This window comes from Carassius gibelio, chromosome A18 (genome assembly GCF_023724105.1).
Source record: "Carassius gibelio isolate Cgi1373 ecotype wild population from Czech Republic chromosome A18, carGib1.2-hapl.c, whole genome shotgun sequence".
NCBI classification, from domain to species: domain Eukaryota; kingdom Metazoa; phylum Chordata; class Actinopteri; order Cypriniformes; family Cyprinidae; genus Carassius; species Carassius gibelio.
The window spans coordinates 25,740,917-25,757,805 of NC_068388.1; the positions used below are offsets into that span (position 1 = coordinate 25,740,917).

At 37.2% G+C, this 16,889-nt stretch overlaps 1 protein-coding gene and 1 non-coding gene across 2 annotated transcripts; both read left to right on the plus strand.

Annotated features, from left to right (window-relative positions):
- Positions 1-192: 192 nt before the first annotated feature.
- scamp5b (secretory carrier membrane protein 5b) lies at positions 193-6,623 on the plus strand. The gene is made up of 7 exons (XM_052530825.1): positions 193-401; positions 1,436-1,484; positions 1,582-1,701; positions 2,942-3,098; positions 4,651-4,752; positions 4,872-4,989; positions 6,088-6,623. Exons 2-7 carry the CDS (start codon positions 1,478-1,480, stop codon positions 6,217-6,219), a joined length of 636 nt encoding a protein of 211 aa, XP_052386785.1. The 5' UTR covers positions 193-401; positions 1,436-1,477; the 3' UTR covers positions 6,220-6,623.
- An 8,169-nt stretch (positions 6,624-14,792) lies between these two features.
- LOC127934788 (U6 spliceosomal RNA) lies at positions 14,793-14,895 on the plus strand. The gene has a single exon (XR_008147897.1). It is a non-coding gene; the product is annotated as a U6 spliceosomal RNA (small nuclear RNA).
- Positions 14,896-16,889: the final 1,994 nt, after the last annotated feature.

Below are 16,889 nucleotides of genomic sequence, written 5' to 3' on the forward strand. Positions count from 1 at the left end.
GGAAGAACTCCACTCTAGTTTCTCTGCTAACACTTTTGGAAAATGCATTTGTTTTATATGTATGAAAATACTCAAATGATGTGTTCAGTCGGTGGTCGAAGGTTTCCGTTTTTAACACGCCCACCAAACAACAATTTCAGCACTGCGGCCAGCGGACAGCAACCGCCATCCAGAGCGGTGATTGGCCAACAAGGTGGAAGGGGGCGTGTTCAGAACGTAAAGGCTTAAATCCCTGAGCGTAGTCACTGCTGTGTCTGGATATGCGCGGGAATGTTGACTCGCACTCATTGAAGATTACGACACACTTTATTATAAACATTCTGAAGAAACCAGTGTCAGTTTTGAGTGTTTAAGTATTCACTAGAAAGCCATGCTACTGTAGAGGCGCCGGTGTGCAGAAGGTAAGGCGATTATTTCCCTCTCCATTGAGTGTCTGTCAGTGCTCGAGCTTAACTTGAGCTGCTCTGATGGATGAGATTCATTTGCTCAGTGTGTGCAGTGAGTGGCCGAGAAACTCACAAATGCAGCATTGGGGATCATGTGACCAATAGTCCGAGGACACTAAATGTTGCAATTCGCGTTGAAATGCAGGTTAAAGTGTCAATATACGAGTCAGTTTAGAAAACACACACACACACACACACACACACACACACCTGTGATCCTGCGTCTCAATCCAGCAGCTCTTAAGTCACTCCCAGCCTGCAGACATCGACACATTAAACACTATTCACTTCAACACTCTGTGTCTGAAACTAAACGCAGTTCTTCAGCTGAACTTTAAATATATTTCAGACATCTTTTTGACTTTTGCCTCCTGTTTGTCCAATACTATATTCAGAACCCCATATATTTAGGCTAATATGGACAGTACCTCAAGTACCTCTTTTCTTATTGCAGTAATTAATGTTAATATAAATTAGCAGTGTCAAGCTGGGAGTCATTAAGACCTTTAAATGTCTTTGAAAGAAGTCTCTTCTGCATTTATTTGATAAAAAAATACAGTAATATATATATATATATATATATATATATATATATATATATATATATATATATATATATATATTACTATTTAATTTTTTTTCTCATGACTCCAGTCTTCAGTATCACGGTTTCCACAGAAATATTGAGCAGCACAACTGTGTTCAACATTGATAATAATCAGAAATGTTCCTTGAGCAGTAAATCATCATATTTTCATGATTTCTGAAGATCATGTGACACTGAAGACTGGAGGAATGATGCTGAAAATACAGCGGAGCATCATTAGATTGTAATAATATTTAACAATTTTTACTGTTTTTACTGTATTTCTGGTCAAATAAAAATGATTATCTATCCCAAACTCTGTGACAACATACCCCTACATGCCCTTGTGTTGTTCAGTGCTCCAGAAACATGGGTTCATCATATGCATGTTCTTCACTTATAGATTCAAAGCTCTTAAGAACAGGTCGCCGTCACTTATTTCCCAATGGCTGGTAAGGGCTCTGAATCAATGCATATGTTTAATTCATTACACAAGAATAACAAACAGTACTTTACATTGATGCATTGCTCTGTTTATCTGTCCTGTAGAAAACAACTTCCCTCCTCTGCCTGGCTTTATTCCTCTGAAGCCGTGCTTCCACCAGGACTTTGAGGAGATTCCTGACCAGCACCGCACCATGTGCAAGAGACTGTACCATCTGTGGATCCGTGAGTCTGGAAACACACGAATAACACTGAGCTCTAATGCACAGGGATTCTGTGGAAATAGTCCACGCATGTTCTGTCTCGGACACCAGAGGCATAAACGTGCATTGTATGGTAATTTAGTCTGTGGAATATGTGGTTGTGAAATAAATAAATATATATTTAGGATATGGGTTTTGTATATTTTTACATATATTCAATTTTTCAATTAGTTTTGCCTAAAAAGCAAATTGAAACTCAAATAAAAACTGTTAAGAATATCTTACATATCTTCAAATATTGCTAAATAATATTATCTTGATTATTATTGAAATGAAGTATGCTTAATTGTATTAGATGTGCACTAAAATCTTAAAGCTATATATATATATATATATATATATATAATTTTTTTTAACTGTACAATATACAGTTTTTTATATATATTTTTTTATATTTAATACAATATTAGTGTAATAATAAAATGAAATAAAAGACCACTGAAACAGATATTTTCATGACTGTTTCTCTAAGTACACTTACTTTTTAAGTAAATGTTTAATTGTTCTAAACTGCAACTTCATCATGACAAACATGTAATTACAAATCATTGTAATTATTAAGTACTTGTATGTTTTACACATTTATTTGACATGCAGTATATCTTGCACATAACCTACATGACTGAAAACTGGGTAAGCCTGTAACTGTAGAGGTGATTCACACTCATTTGGTCACTGCACTATTTTTTTTTTGTCTGAGGGGATTCAGAAATGATGGGATCCAGTTTTCAGTAAAGCTGAGAAACACGTGTCTAATGTGAAGGACAGCGTATCCGGCTGTTTATACATTAATGATTGTCGTCTCTTGCTGTAGATCCTGTCTGTAGCTGATCCTGCCAAAGGTATCCTCTGTGTGCTGCTTTTGAGTCAAATGGCATGCTTTTGTACAAATTCTTCTTATTAACACATTATTATTCATACTATTTATTTATTTTTACATTCTTAGAATTATAAAAATATATTTTTCATGCATGCAACCTATATACATACATATAATATGATTGCATAGTTAAGACTGCATCTCACAGTTGTGTGTGTAATCTGAATTATTGTCTAAACTGTATGGCAGCATGCATCATCAGTAGTTCGGGTTCCTCTGGTTCCTCTGTGTGCTCAAGCATGTTCTCTGTTTGAACTTGTGACCATAGTTAATGATGCTTTTGGGAAACGCAGCCCTGGTTTGATGTTCTGTTGTGTCCCAGTGTACGGGGTGACGCTGCTGGTGAACTTCTTGGGCTGTATGGCGTGGATGTTTGGAGGTGGAGGAGTGACTAACTTCGGCATGTCTCTCCTCTGGGTTATTCTCTTCACCCCCTGCTCTTACGTCTGCTGGTTCAGACCCATTTACAACGCCTTCAAGTGAGCCACAGAACACTAGTTTATCATCTGGTTATTGTTATGGATTATATATATATATATATATATATATATATATATATATATATATATATATATATATATATATATATATAAAAATACAGTACAGACCAAAAGTTTGGAAACATTACTATTTTTAATGTTTTTGAAAGAAGTGTCGTCTGCTCATAAAGCCTGCATTTATTTGATCAAAAATACAGAAAAAAACAGTAATATTGTGATATATTATTACAATTTAAAATAATTGTTTTTAAATTTATTCTACTTTAAATGATCATTTATTTCTGTGATGCAAAGCTGAATTTTTAGGATCATTATCACATGATCCTTTAGAAATCATTCTAATATGATGATTCATTATCAAAGTTGGAAACAGTTCTGCTGCTTAATATTTTTTCAGAACATGTGAGACTTTTTAAGGATACTTTGATGAATAAAAAGTAAAAAAAAAAAAGCTATGTTTTTAAAATATTAATGTTTTGTAATAACAATATACACTACTGGTCAGTAATTTGGGGTCAGTAATTTTTTTCTTTCTTTTTTTAAAATAAAAGCAATACTTTTATTCAGAAAGGATGTGTTACATTGATAAAGAGTGTTAGTAAAGAAAATATATTATTAGAATTTTTTTTTTTTTTTTTTTTTGAATAAATTCAGTTCTTTTTAACCTTTTATTGATCAAATATATTCGACAGCAGAACTGTTTCCAACACTCATAATAAATCAGAATATTAGAATGATTTCTAAATGATCATGTGATCGACTGATGTTACATGTGACACTGAAGGATGGAGTAATGATGCTGAAAATTCAGCTTTGTATCACAGGAATAATTTTTTATTTATTTAAGTATATTCAAATAGAAAACTATTATTTTAAGTTGTAATAATATTTCCCAATATTACAGTTTTTTTCTGTAGTTTTGATAAAATAAGTGCAGGCTTGATGAGCAGAAGAAACTTCTTTCAAAAACATTAAAAATAGTAATGTTTCCAAACTTTTCGTCTGTATATATATATCTCATTATTTATTCATTATTATTTTTGATCATTTGTATTAGTATTATTATTATTGTATTAGCTTATTATTATTATTATTATTATTATTATTATTATTATTATTATTATTATTATTATTATTATAGGGTAAAGGTCTAATAAGTTTAATAATAATAATAATAACAATAACAACAATAATAATAATAATAATAATAATAATAAATAATTCTGACCCATTTACAATGCCTTCAAGTGTGCACCAGTCTACCAGTTTATCAAATTGTTAAATTGTAGAGATTTTATATGTTGAATATAATTTAAAATATATTTGTATTCATCTTAATTTATTATAATTTTGTATTGTATTAATACATTTATATTTTATGAAATGATTAGTATTTATTATTCATCATCGTGAGTTAAATGTATATTTATTTATTTGTATTATTACTATTATTATTATTCTTTCTTTCTTTCTTTCTTTCTTTCTTTCTTTCTTTTTTTTCTTTCTTTCCTTCTTTCTTTCTTTCTTTCAGGACCGACAGCTCGTTCTACTTCATGGCGTTCTTCTTTGTGTTCATGGCACAACTTTGTATTGCTATAATTCAGGCCATTGGTATACCAGGATGGGGTGTTTGGTGAGATTATGCTAAAACAAAACAATCAATGCTCAAATATCAGGATGCATACCACACAGAGTAGCGTGTGTCATTATTGATTCTTCTCCGTGTCTTCGGGTCTGATCTCTGTGTTTCAGCGGCTGGTTGGGCACCATCTCCTTCTTTGGCACGAGTGTCTTTGCCTCCATCATCATGTTGATCCCCACGCTCATGTTCACCGCAGTCGCTGTCGTCTCATTCGTCGTGCTCACAAAGGTTTGGCCCTCTCTGATCTGTTCAAGCTTTGCCTCGTTGTCTGTCAGTAGTTACAGATCGTTTAGCAGACATGTCTGGTGTCTGGTGTCTCATTAAATGTGATGCTGCAGCATGCAATGCTTGTTAATTAGATGCAAGAGTGAATAAATCATTTACCGTAAGATTTGTGCTTGTTAAAAATCAAACTACAAATGTTATTTCAGCATCTATATATTCATACTGTATATCATGATTCCTTTTTTTTTTTTTTTTTTAGTTATAGTTTTAATTTTATTTATTTATTGCATTTTTTTTATGTAATTTTGCTGTATTTTGTTATTAGATCTGATGCAAATATTATTGAAAAAGGGAGACACTTTCATAACTGTTTCACAACACAACACCATTAAATATACTTTAAAAAAGTGCACTTTGAAATAATTGAAATTTTTGTTTGAAAGTTAATTTAAATTGTGTTTTAATAAACTTTAATTGTGCTTTAAAGATGAACACTTATTTTGGAGTTCTGTTATCACTGGAATATTGCACTGTTGGAAAAGGCTCTCAGCCAATCAGAATCCAGAACCAGAAACAACTGCTGTATAAAGTTAATATATTTAAAATCTACTAAACTTTAACTTCATCACTGCAAATGTCAGAAAAAAAAAGAAACACTATTCCAGACCATATTCAAACGCAATTGCGTTTTCAATTTGTGACTGGAAATTGAAAACTCAATTCCTTTTAAATATATTGTCCAGAATATCGTTCCATATACATGACATAGAAGTTTCAATAGCAATAGCATTAAAGTATATTCTAGCTTACCGTAAATGCTTCTCAGTATATCCAGCAGTAACTATAACCATATTTCAAAGACAGTAGAAGTAATTATGAAATGACATATACAATATACACTGAAGTTCTGCTTAAGTGGGTCAGCAAACTCTCTTAACTTCTATTAACTGCATTTAATATTAATTACATTTATAATACATTTCATTGTAAATAACATGCAGTTAAGTGTCTGAAAACATTCAGTTTGAACTTAAGTATAGACGTATGAGTGGTCTATTTGAAAGTATGCTTCAGTGCATTTCTTTTGACTGATCTTTGCAGGTTCATAACTTCTATCGTGGCAGTGGCGGCAGCATGAGTAAAGCACAGGAGGAGTGGGTCTCTGGCTCCTGGAAGAACCCTCAGGGATCGACACCACAGCTCTCCACACCCGACTACGACAACACCATGTGAAACACAGCCACCGCCTCCGTCATCAACACCCGCTGACCGCCAGCTGAAGTGAAGTGGAGGAAACTCCAGCTGGAACCAACCGAGCCATGCTTGGCTTCTTTGGCTTCTTCTGTGTTTTTATTCATGCTTTCGTATCTATTTCAGCCTGTTTGCTCCCCATATGTTATAAGAACTTTGAACGTTCCCGTTAAGTTATGAACACATTATTCTCTGAACATTCAAACTTTCCTTTTTTTTTCTCAATAGTATGTGAACGTTACATTTGAATGTTGTCTGAACATTCACAAACACTTATGCAACATTTAACAAAGGTTTTGGAAATAAAACATTCGAGTGAATAATGTGTGAATAACATTTCTGTGCAAATGTTTTGAGAACACTATTAAAGTCCAGATAGCATTGAATGAATATTGTATTAATGTTACTGGAAGAACGTTTGTTCATAACTTTGAGAGAACATTAGCCAGCGTTCTGAGATTGCTCTCTGTTTGCTGGGTTGCTGTTATGTGACCGTATTCAATTTAAAAGTTTAAGTACATTAAAATTAGTATGATCGTGGATAAGCTGGAAATAGCTGGGATTTATATATATTTAGATTCATGACTTGTAATAAATCACCAACATCAAAAATCATCAAACGAATCATCCAAACCGTTTCATGTATAAAGTAGTGTTTGTCCAGCAGGGCGCAGTGTCGCTCTCTGCTGAGATCTTTCCATGCTTGCCATTCCCTCTCTTTGGAGACTGGGATTCCCCAGACACACACCACCCAGAAGACTTGAACAACAGCTCTACTTTGTCAGGCTAATAACTTGACACTCAATAAGATGCAAATTTGGACATCCGTCGAGCATGTGTCTGCGCCCAGATTAGATCGCTGAAGACAATACATGGATTTGTCTCATGTTCTCTTTCTTTCTGGTCATTTGTATCTCTCTGTGCAGAGCGATGATGGAATCATTCACGTTAGATTCTGAAGCATCCCAGAAGACACTGCCATAAACATCACCGACGTCCTCTGCTTTTTTTTTTTTTTTTTTCACTCGATTTGCACTAACACACAGGCGACGTAATAAGACTCAGAGATTGCATAATTGAAGATGAGCAAATTTACCATCTTAAATCAAATTGTTTTATGAAGTATAACCAATGAAGTCCGCACCATCACAGTGAAACATATGTTCCTTATATCAGTGAGTACTGACTATTATATCATCTCAGACCCAGACTCTGCTAAAAACTGACCTGTAAAGGTACATTATATCACTGACAGCAAAGGGCCTGGATGTTCAGTGCTCTGGTAAATGAGACTAACAAGGTAAAGTTCATGGACTGCATTGCCAAAGAAACACATAATAAAAAACTTGAAGCTTGATGTCACAGCACATCTGTGCATTTCTAACTGTTTTAGTTGTCTAACAGAATTATTCAAGTTCCCTTCACCTCAAAACTTTATCTTTATCTTTTATTTATATAATTGTGTATAATAATGCTTGCAGTTTAAGTGTTTGTTTTAATATTCACGCCACAATAATAAATGTCTTATAGAAATTGTATAATATGTATATATATATATATATATATATATATATATATATATATATATATATATATATATATAACTAAACAGTCAGTACACCATGCTTATACAAATGAACTAAATCTATGCACATCTAATAGAAAAAGATCAGGATTAAAAGATTGATCCTGACTCACACTAGTGGACAACATTAATAAATCTTCATCTTTAAGTCGAAATGGCTGTTAGTTAAGAACTATAATCATCAATTCATTAGAGGGTAAATTCACCTTTGGGGGATCGTTATGAAACTTATTACAACAATATAGTTCCAAACACAATTTTATAGTAAAATTATTAATTGTGTAATAATAAATAGCACAATACAATTATAATCAATCTTTACATGTGCTTTAGTATGTTACTCAACATCAAATGAAGTGTAATTCTTTATAGCATGACAAAATATTATTAAATCATAATGATTTTAAATGTACTATAAAATAAAACTTAAAAATGTACATTATTACAAAAGGTAAAATGTACTTAAGTGTTTTACAAAACAGTCATGAAAGTATCTTTGTTTAATTCACTTAAGTTATTTTTTTTATATCAATATTATATTTATATTTATTTAATCAATATTATATTAGTGAGTGAAAGGTTTCCCCATGCAGTTTTTATATATGTGTGTGTGTGTAAATTCCTTGAAGATTTGAAATATACTACAAGTGCAGATTCAATATGGTTTAGCACACTGTAAGAGTAGGTCCTATACATAGGTATATAGTATTTTATTTAAAAAACAAAAATTCTTGGTCTGGACCTGGAGGCATGATAAAGTTATTTTGGCTGGGACATGACTTCATCTATCTGTTTTGGTATTCTGATCTCCATGGCAAGTGTGAGACAACAGCTGGCTCTTCTAGAATGCTGCATTACCACCCCAATATAAACAGCCATTACTCAAAAGAAGAGGATTTCATTCTGGACCGGCCCAGTGGCCTTAACCTTATCAGTATTGTGATAAACACCATCAGGGGGAACATGACGGGGAATTCAAGCATGGTAAATATGGTTTTAGGTCGTGATGGGGGTGCAGAGAGGTCGGATAAAGGAGGGAGAAGAGGAATAAAGTGTATTTGAAGGGGAACACAGAGGGAGTCAGTTCTCCAGCGAAGAGAGCAGCTTTGTGTCCTCCAACTCAAGGGTGAGAGAGCTTTATGCTTGGGTTTTACAAACACACACAATGCGGACACACACAGTGTAGGAATGTTTATGTTAAGATGGCTAATATCCTCTTTTATGGAATTCTCCTTCACTTTATGATCGACACGCTCTTCATTTTCTTAATCACAGTGCTGTGTTAAATATCTGAGGACCTTCTTACTTGTTTCGACATATAATAGTCAATCTAAGAAATTTTGCATTGCATATTTTGGGTCATGAACTGCTTAATTTGCACATGAATATATACAGAGGCCCCCAAAAGTATATAAACACTTAATCCACTGTTAAAATCTCATTGCACCAAAAAAAGCTGTGTGTGTGTGTGTGTGTGTGTGTGTCAAGTCAAGTTAAGTCACCTTTATTTATATAGCGCTTTAAACAAAATACATTGCGTCAAAGCAATTGAACAACATTCATTTGGAAAACAGTGTGTCAATAATGCAGAATGATAGTTAAAGGCAGTTCATCATTGAATTCAGTTATGTCATCTCTGTTCAGTTTAAATAGTGTCTGTGCATTTATTTGCAATCAAGTCAACGATATCGCTGTAGATGAAGTGACCCCAACTAAGCAAGCCAGAGGCGACAGCGGCAAGGAACCGAAACTCCATCGGTGACAGAATGGAGAATGACAGAATGCTAGATGCATTCAAATCCATATCTAGAACCTTAACATTCTTACTGTCCTCAATTAAAGTTTGGATGCGTGTCTCTAATTCTGAAATCTTCTCTGTCAGCCTAACTATTTCCCTGCATTTATCACACGTGAATCCCTCATGTGTGACAGAGATAGATAAACTGTACATGTGGCAAGAGGTGCAAATAACAATAGCAGGAAAATCCATTACTCACCGTGCTTCATGAAATATTCTTACTGCGGTTGTTTGATGAACTTGTGAAAAACTGGAGCGAGAGAAAGGAGAGGAGAAAATAAAACAACGATAGGTTCGAATGAAAATGCTAATGACAAGCTAACGAGTGCTAACGCTTTGCAGGTGTACTGCACTCACGGATATAAAATAATTGTGAACGATCAAAATTATTCTGATAAGATTGATCGATAATATCAGAAATATGGTGTGAATTAAGTTATATTTTATCACTTTAAAAAACAGAGAGTGATAGTAAGATAAAGATTCTAGAGATAAAAAATAAAAATAAAAACAGCTACACGAAGCTACGATTAGCTACAGAAGGCAAACAGGAAGTAGAAAAAACACTGTCCAACAGTGACACCCACAGTCAGGAGTGACACCCGCAGTCAGGATGTCCAAGCAACTTGGACATCCTGTGTGTGTGTAGATTTTTGTATGCACAAGAAGCCTAACAATAGCCAGTGCTGATCTCACCATCATCCAATCAGTCTGCAATTACATGAAGAAACAGAATAAACTGGGACAGACTAAATCCAGAAGAAATGTGGTGACGTCCGCGAGAAACCATCCTGCAAAGCTACCTGAAAAACTATGTGCAGGTGTATAAAGGACAAAAGCAATTAAAAAAAGGGTGATCACACCAAATGTTGATTTGTTAATAGAAGTTAATTGATAAATAAAATCGGTTTATGGCATTATATTTGAAAGCATCCTCACTTTACGGTATTTTTGCACAAGTGCCTAAAACTTCTCACAATGCTGTAGCTTTGCAGGCAGGTTTCTTTAGTCTTACAGTCAGTCAGTCACTTTTGACATTACGTCGGTGACCGATGAATAGATGTGTTCGTAGATGTGTCATGTTCCCACTGCAGGAAGATGACCATCTCAGATCTTCGAACCTGGCTCCACTACCTTCAGGTGGGCGGAGTAGCACGGGTGGTTTGAGGGTTACAGTGGTGGCGCAGAACCCCGCACAGAACCAGCCCTCTGGGGACCATCACTCCTCCAGCACCTCCGATCCAGTGGAGCGACCCACGGAATGTGCTGGGCCCTCTTCAGCTATATTTTCTAGGGCTGCTTAGAAAGTACGGCTCGAGTGGAAAAAACCACCATGTCTCGAGCCTTCAAGGTTGGACAATTGGTTTCTCAGAGTGGCTCGCTCTGGTTCTTAGCACCGCTCCTCAGCTCAGCAGGTTATGGATGGCACCTTTTACTCCCCAAACCACCCTCGATGGTGGTGCAGCAAGGGGGTATACAGGGGTCCCCACAGTGGAACGGTCAGTTGCGATGCATATGTGTCCTAATACCGCCTCCACTCAGCAGGGCAAACCGTGCCTCACCTCCCTGGTCTCACGTGGCCTGTCCGGTGATGCTTATACGGCCTTTGGAAAAGCTGCCTCTGCCTTGCATGCTATGGCGTTACTGCAGGTGAACCAGGCCAAGGCACTGAAGGACCTGCACAAGGGTGGACATGACCCAAAAGTTCTCAGAACTCCATACAACTACCAAATTCATGCTATGAGTGACAAAGGTCAATGTGCGGTCTCTGGGCTGTGGGATGTCCACTATGGTGGTCCAGGATGGCCAAAAGTGACTGTGTCTGGTCGATATTATTGACACTGACAAAGTTCAGTTTCGTCAGTTTCGTTCAGTTTTGTTAATGTCCCGTGTCACAGACTGAACTCTTCTGCAATGCGGTCGATATTAGTACAAGGTAATGCCCTTCGGGCTGTCCCTGTGTCTTCATAGAAGTCACAGAGGTTTCTCTTGTACCCTTCAGAGAGCAAGGTGTTCACATCTTCAACTATCTAGATGATTGGCTTATACTAGCACAGTCTCTGGGATTAATTGTGCGAGCACAGAGACTTGGTGCTCTGGCAACCCTGCCTGTTGGGACTTTATGGCTGAGTCTCGAGGTGGGCATGGAAGAGGGCACTCACCGGGTCAAAGTTACAGCTCTACAGATTCCTCCAGGCAGGGGTGCCCCTGGAACAGATCATAAAAATGATCTGTATGAAGATCTGTATGAAGAATTTCAGTCAGGTTTTAGGCCCCACCATAGCACAGAAACTGCACTTGTTAAAATTACAAATGACCTGCTCCTTGCGTCAGACCAAGGCTGCATCTCATTTCTAGTCTTACTTGATCTTAGTGCTGCGTTCGACACCATAGATCATGACATACTCATAGATCGATTACAAAACTATACAGGTATTCAAGGTATTCTGTCCGATCGCTACCATTTTGTTTACTTAAATGGGGAGTCATCTCATTTATCATCAGTAAAATATGGAGTGCCACAAGGATCCGTCCTAGGTCCCCTTCTATTTTCAATATATATGTTGCCCCTTGGTAATATTATTAGAAAATACGGAATTAGCTTCCACTGTTATGCTGATGATACTCAGCTATATATCTCAACGAGACCAGATGAAACTTCCCAATTATCTAAGCTAACAGAGTGTGTTAAAAATGTAAAAGATTGGATGACACACAATTTTCTCCAATTAAATTCGGATAAGACAGAGATACTAATTATTGGACCAAAAAACACTACACAGAATCTTGTAGATTACAATCTGCAACTAGACGGATGTACTGTTACTTCCTCTACAGTCAGAAATCTGGGTGTTATATTAGATAGCAATTTGTCTTTTGAAAATCATATTTCCAATGTTACAAAAACTGCATTCTTCCATCTTAGAAACATTGCCAAGCCATGAAACATGTTATCTGTTTCTGATGCAGACAAGCTAGTTCATGCATTCATGACCTCTAGACTGGACTATTGTAACACACTTCTAGGTGGTTGTCCTGCTTCTTCAATAAACAAGCTACAGGTAGTCCAAAATGCAGCAGCTAGAGTCCTTACCAGGTCAAGAAAATATGATCATATTACCCCAATTTTACAGTCTCTGCACTGGCTACCTATTAAGTTCCGTATCAGTTACAAATTATCATTACTTACCTATAAGGCCCTAAATGGTTTAGCTCCAGCGTACCTAACTAGCCTTCTACCACGTTACAACCCATCACGCACCCTAAGGTCACAAAACGCTGGACTTTTGGTCGTTCCTAGGATAGCAAAGTCCACTAAAGGAGGTAGAGCTTTCTCACATTTGGCTGCCAAACTCTGGAATAGCCTTCCTGATAATGTTCGGGGTTCAGACACACTCTCTCTGTTTAAATCTAGATTAAAAACACATCTCTTTCGCTAAGCATTCGAATAATGTATCTTTTTAATTGTGAGTGTAGTTGCATCTGTTCAAAGGTGCATTTTTATTCATTAGCTTGGGTTAAACAAATTTTACTTTGTTGGATCAGCAGCTATGCTAATGATGTCTGTATTTTGTTTCTATGTTTCGCCACGGGATTTACATCCCGTGGTAACTAGGATTTAAACAAGCTCCAGTCTGGATCCAGAACACCTGAGAAGAGATGATGCTGACCCTCAGAGGACCCCAGATGATGCTAACCTTGAATCAACAAACAGAACTAACAATTATTGCTAAATGTGTGACTGAATCATATAATAACTTAATTAATAATATTGATAGTTCATCGTCTAGCTGACTACGTCTTGTATTATTATTATTATTATTTTTATTTTTTCTAAAATCCTGTCAAATGTGCACAAACTACTAGCTACTACTAAATATTGTAGAAACATAATTTTCTGTAAAGTTGCTTTGTAACGATTTATTTTGTAAAAAGCGCTATACAAATAAACTTGAATTGAATTGAATTGAATAGATCTACAGGAATGCTGTGGTTAACACGGATGCCTCCACCACCGGCTGGGGGGCCGACACAGCGATCAATGCACATACATCGACAAGGTGGTCTACACTCCCATTGCAGCCAATGACAGATCTGTTCTCACCCCTGCAGAGGATTTGTTTCCAAGGGCACAGATGTTTCTTAGTCCTTGCCACATGCGTCGGGAGTCATTTATCTGGAAATGTGACTATGCGTTCCCTGTATCGGTGTTTGGCGGCTCTTACTGCGCGTCGGAGAGCATAGCACGATGCTTTGTACTTGCTCATGTTTCCCGACAAAAGACCAACGTTGTTAGCAGCAATGCCTTTGTTTACTGCTGCACGGATTGTTTTGTCCACCCATGGTTTCTGATTTGAGAAGGTCCTTATAGTTCTTGTTTAAGTTGCTTGCTCGGATAGCGTGTTAACAAAGTTTAATGCTACACCCGTGAAATCGCTGACATCAGATGAACTTGCCCAAAACATGTCCCAGTCTGTGTCATCAAGAGCCACCTGTAGCAAGGCTTCTGATTGGGCGGACCATCGCCTCACCACCCTCTGCACCGGGGGATCTTGAACGAACCTTTGTTTATATTCCGATGTGAGGAAAATGGCGGCATGGTCTGATGTGCGGAAAGTCGGTAGTGAGTGAGCTTTGTACGCATTCTTAAACTGAGTATAGCAATGATCCAGTGTCCTCTGGTTGGACAGAATACATGTTGATACAAATTAGGCATAACCTGCCTGAGGTTGGCTTTGTTATAGTCCCCATCGATGATAATAGCAGCGTCAGGATGTTTGTAGATGTTTTCGTGAGCGCATCGTGAAGCTCAGACAAAGCCAAACTGGTGTCTGCTTGTGGTGGCATGTAAACAGCAGTGATGATGATCGATGAAACCTCCCGGGGCTGATAGAACTGGTGGCATATAATGTATAAATGTTCCAGATGAGGTGAGCAGGAGCTCGACTGAGTGGAGATATTCATGAGGTCACACCATTTCTTGTTGATAATGAAACACACTCCTCCATCTTTGAATTTACTGGTCTCGGTTTTCCTGTCCATCTGTAAAACAGAGAAGTTATCAGACGGTGTTACAGCACCGAGGACGTGAGCCATGTTTTAGACAAAGGATTTTAAAGTCCCCTTTTTCTCAGTCTATTGTGAATCCCAGCATGTTTCCCGCTGTGTTTCTTGCCACGGCGGCACATATACTAAAATTGGATCGATACAGAGAAGATTAGCATGGCCCCTGCGAAAGGATGACACGCAAATCCGTGAATCGCTCCATCTTTTTTAAGGGAAGTCGTGGCCTAATGGTTAGAGAGTCGGACTCCCAATCGAAAGGTTGTGAGTTCGAGTCCCGGGCCGGCAGTAATTGTGGGTGGGGGGAGTGCATGTACAGTTCTCTCTCCACCTTCAATACCATGACTTAGGTGCCTTTGAGCACCCCAACTGCTCCCCGGGCGCCGCAGCATAAATGGCTGCCCACTGCTCTGGGTGTGTGTTCACAGTGTGTGTGTGTGTGTTCACTGCTCTGTGTGTATGCACTTCGGATGGGTTAAATGCAGAGCACAAATTCTGAGTATGGGTCACCATACTTGGCTGAATGTCACGTCACTTTCACTTACACTTTCACTTGATCCATCGCCCATGGTTCATCTCGGCGTTCCAGAGCCACGATGGATTTGATGATAAAGTGTCCTGAAACAGGTAAGTGAAGCAGTGTCCAATGTTCAAAAGTGTTTATTTGTCGTAAATGATCAGTGCAGACGTAATGTGTGTAAAAAGAAAAAGCAAAAGTATGTAAAAAAGTAAATAAAAACACAATCTAAGTGGAGCGACCGGACTCGGCGGCATCATCTTGTATTTCCAATCATGCACTATTTCACAACATCATGAGTTATTAAGCATCGTAGTTCTCTTGACCATCATGATGATATTATCTTAATTTTATGTCTGGGTCCCAGAGATCCCAATGCTGTATGTGAGACAGATCGATAGATAGATCTTTGTGTTTCATTTATGTATTATAAACAAGAAAATAATAATGTTTATACTCCATAACTGATCAGTGATGAAACAAATTTAATTTCAGCTTTAAAGCAACTCCACAGAGGACAATAGTGTCATCATTCAGCTCAATTCAATTCAGTTTATTAACTCTGTTGCATGGTCTGAACGGAACATTCATGGCCCAGTGGCCTCATGCCTTGGTAAAGGTCCTGTGAGATTTGGATCAGCTCTCTTGAGCCACTGTTACCCAAAATTGTCGATGTTTTAAACCCTCGTGGATTTAAAGCCTCATCAGGACTTAGAAGCTACTGATTAAGAACCTGTAAAATAATCAACTCCATACCCATTCCCAGTCATTTGTTCCAATTGTCTGTGAGTCTATAGACAAGCGTATTCCTTCGACAATTTTTCCCTCTGTTAGCTGCACCTCTGTAATGAGAATTTATTCCCCATTGCTCCCTCCTTATGGCCTTCCTTGTTGTCTCAGCAACGGCCCATTTGCACGTTTGCAACCGGCCATCATTACTAAAGCAAACAAGCCGCTCGCTGAGGCCAAGGTGAAATATCTTCATGCTTTTGTTTTTCACTGTAAGTGATAGTTGAATTATTTACCACGGTGCTCTATCTTGAACCATTCAGATGTGAAGAGGGAGACAATCTCCCACTGAGTCAGAGTTGTTAATCATTTGATTTAATGGCGGAGAACGGCTCTAGTCTGGAGATAAATCACAGCGACATCCAGACCACCGCGTCGTGTGAGAACAGAGCAAGCAAAATTGTTAGTTTGCTCACTACACAAACATCTCATGTTGACTGCCTGCTCTTTCATTTTCTATTTACTTAATCATCGTAAGTCATGCTCGATGAATATTGAACAGCAGATCAAACGGTCCATTGGATTTGTTTATAAACCATTAAATTTCTTTAGCTACGGTTTTACGTCCTCCCAAATAATCAGATTGAAAAGCTTTCCCAAATAACAAAGATATGTTCTAGGAATATTTTTCTAACATTGCATTGCAGTTAAGTTGCAAAAAATATAATAAATGTTTTAAAGGGCTCATATGATGAGTCATTTTTCCTTTCTTTTTTGAGTGTTACAAACACTTGGTCAGTAAAGTTGCAAAGACTGAAGTCTCAAATCCATAAATATTCTTTATAATGGTTAAGACCCGTCCATGCCTCCTAAAATGCTTGTTTTAAACATACCTTTACATGTGGGAAGATTTGCATAATAGTGCCAAATGTTCACGCAAAGAAAGAAGGCATAACTTT

Bases quoted from the DNA above. Each gene is read 5' to 3' on its own strand.
- scamp5b (XM_052530825.1), top strand. The intron at 1,702-2,941 runs GTGAGTCTGGAA...GTTGTGTCCCAG, and splicing joins ACTGTACCATCTGTGGATCC to TGTACGGGGTGACGCTGCTG. The intron at 4,990-6,087 runs GTTTGGCCCTCT...TGATCTTTGCAG, and splicing joins CATTCGTCGTGCTCACAAAG to GTTCATAACTTCTATCGTGG.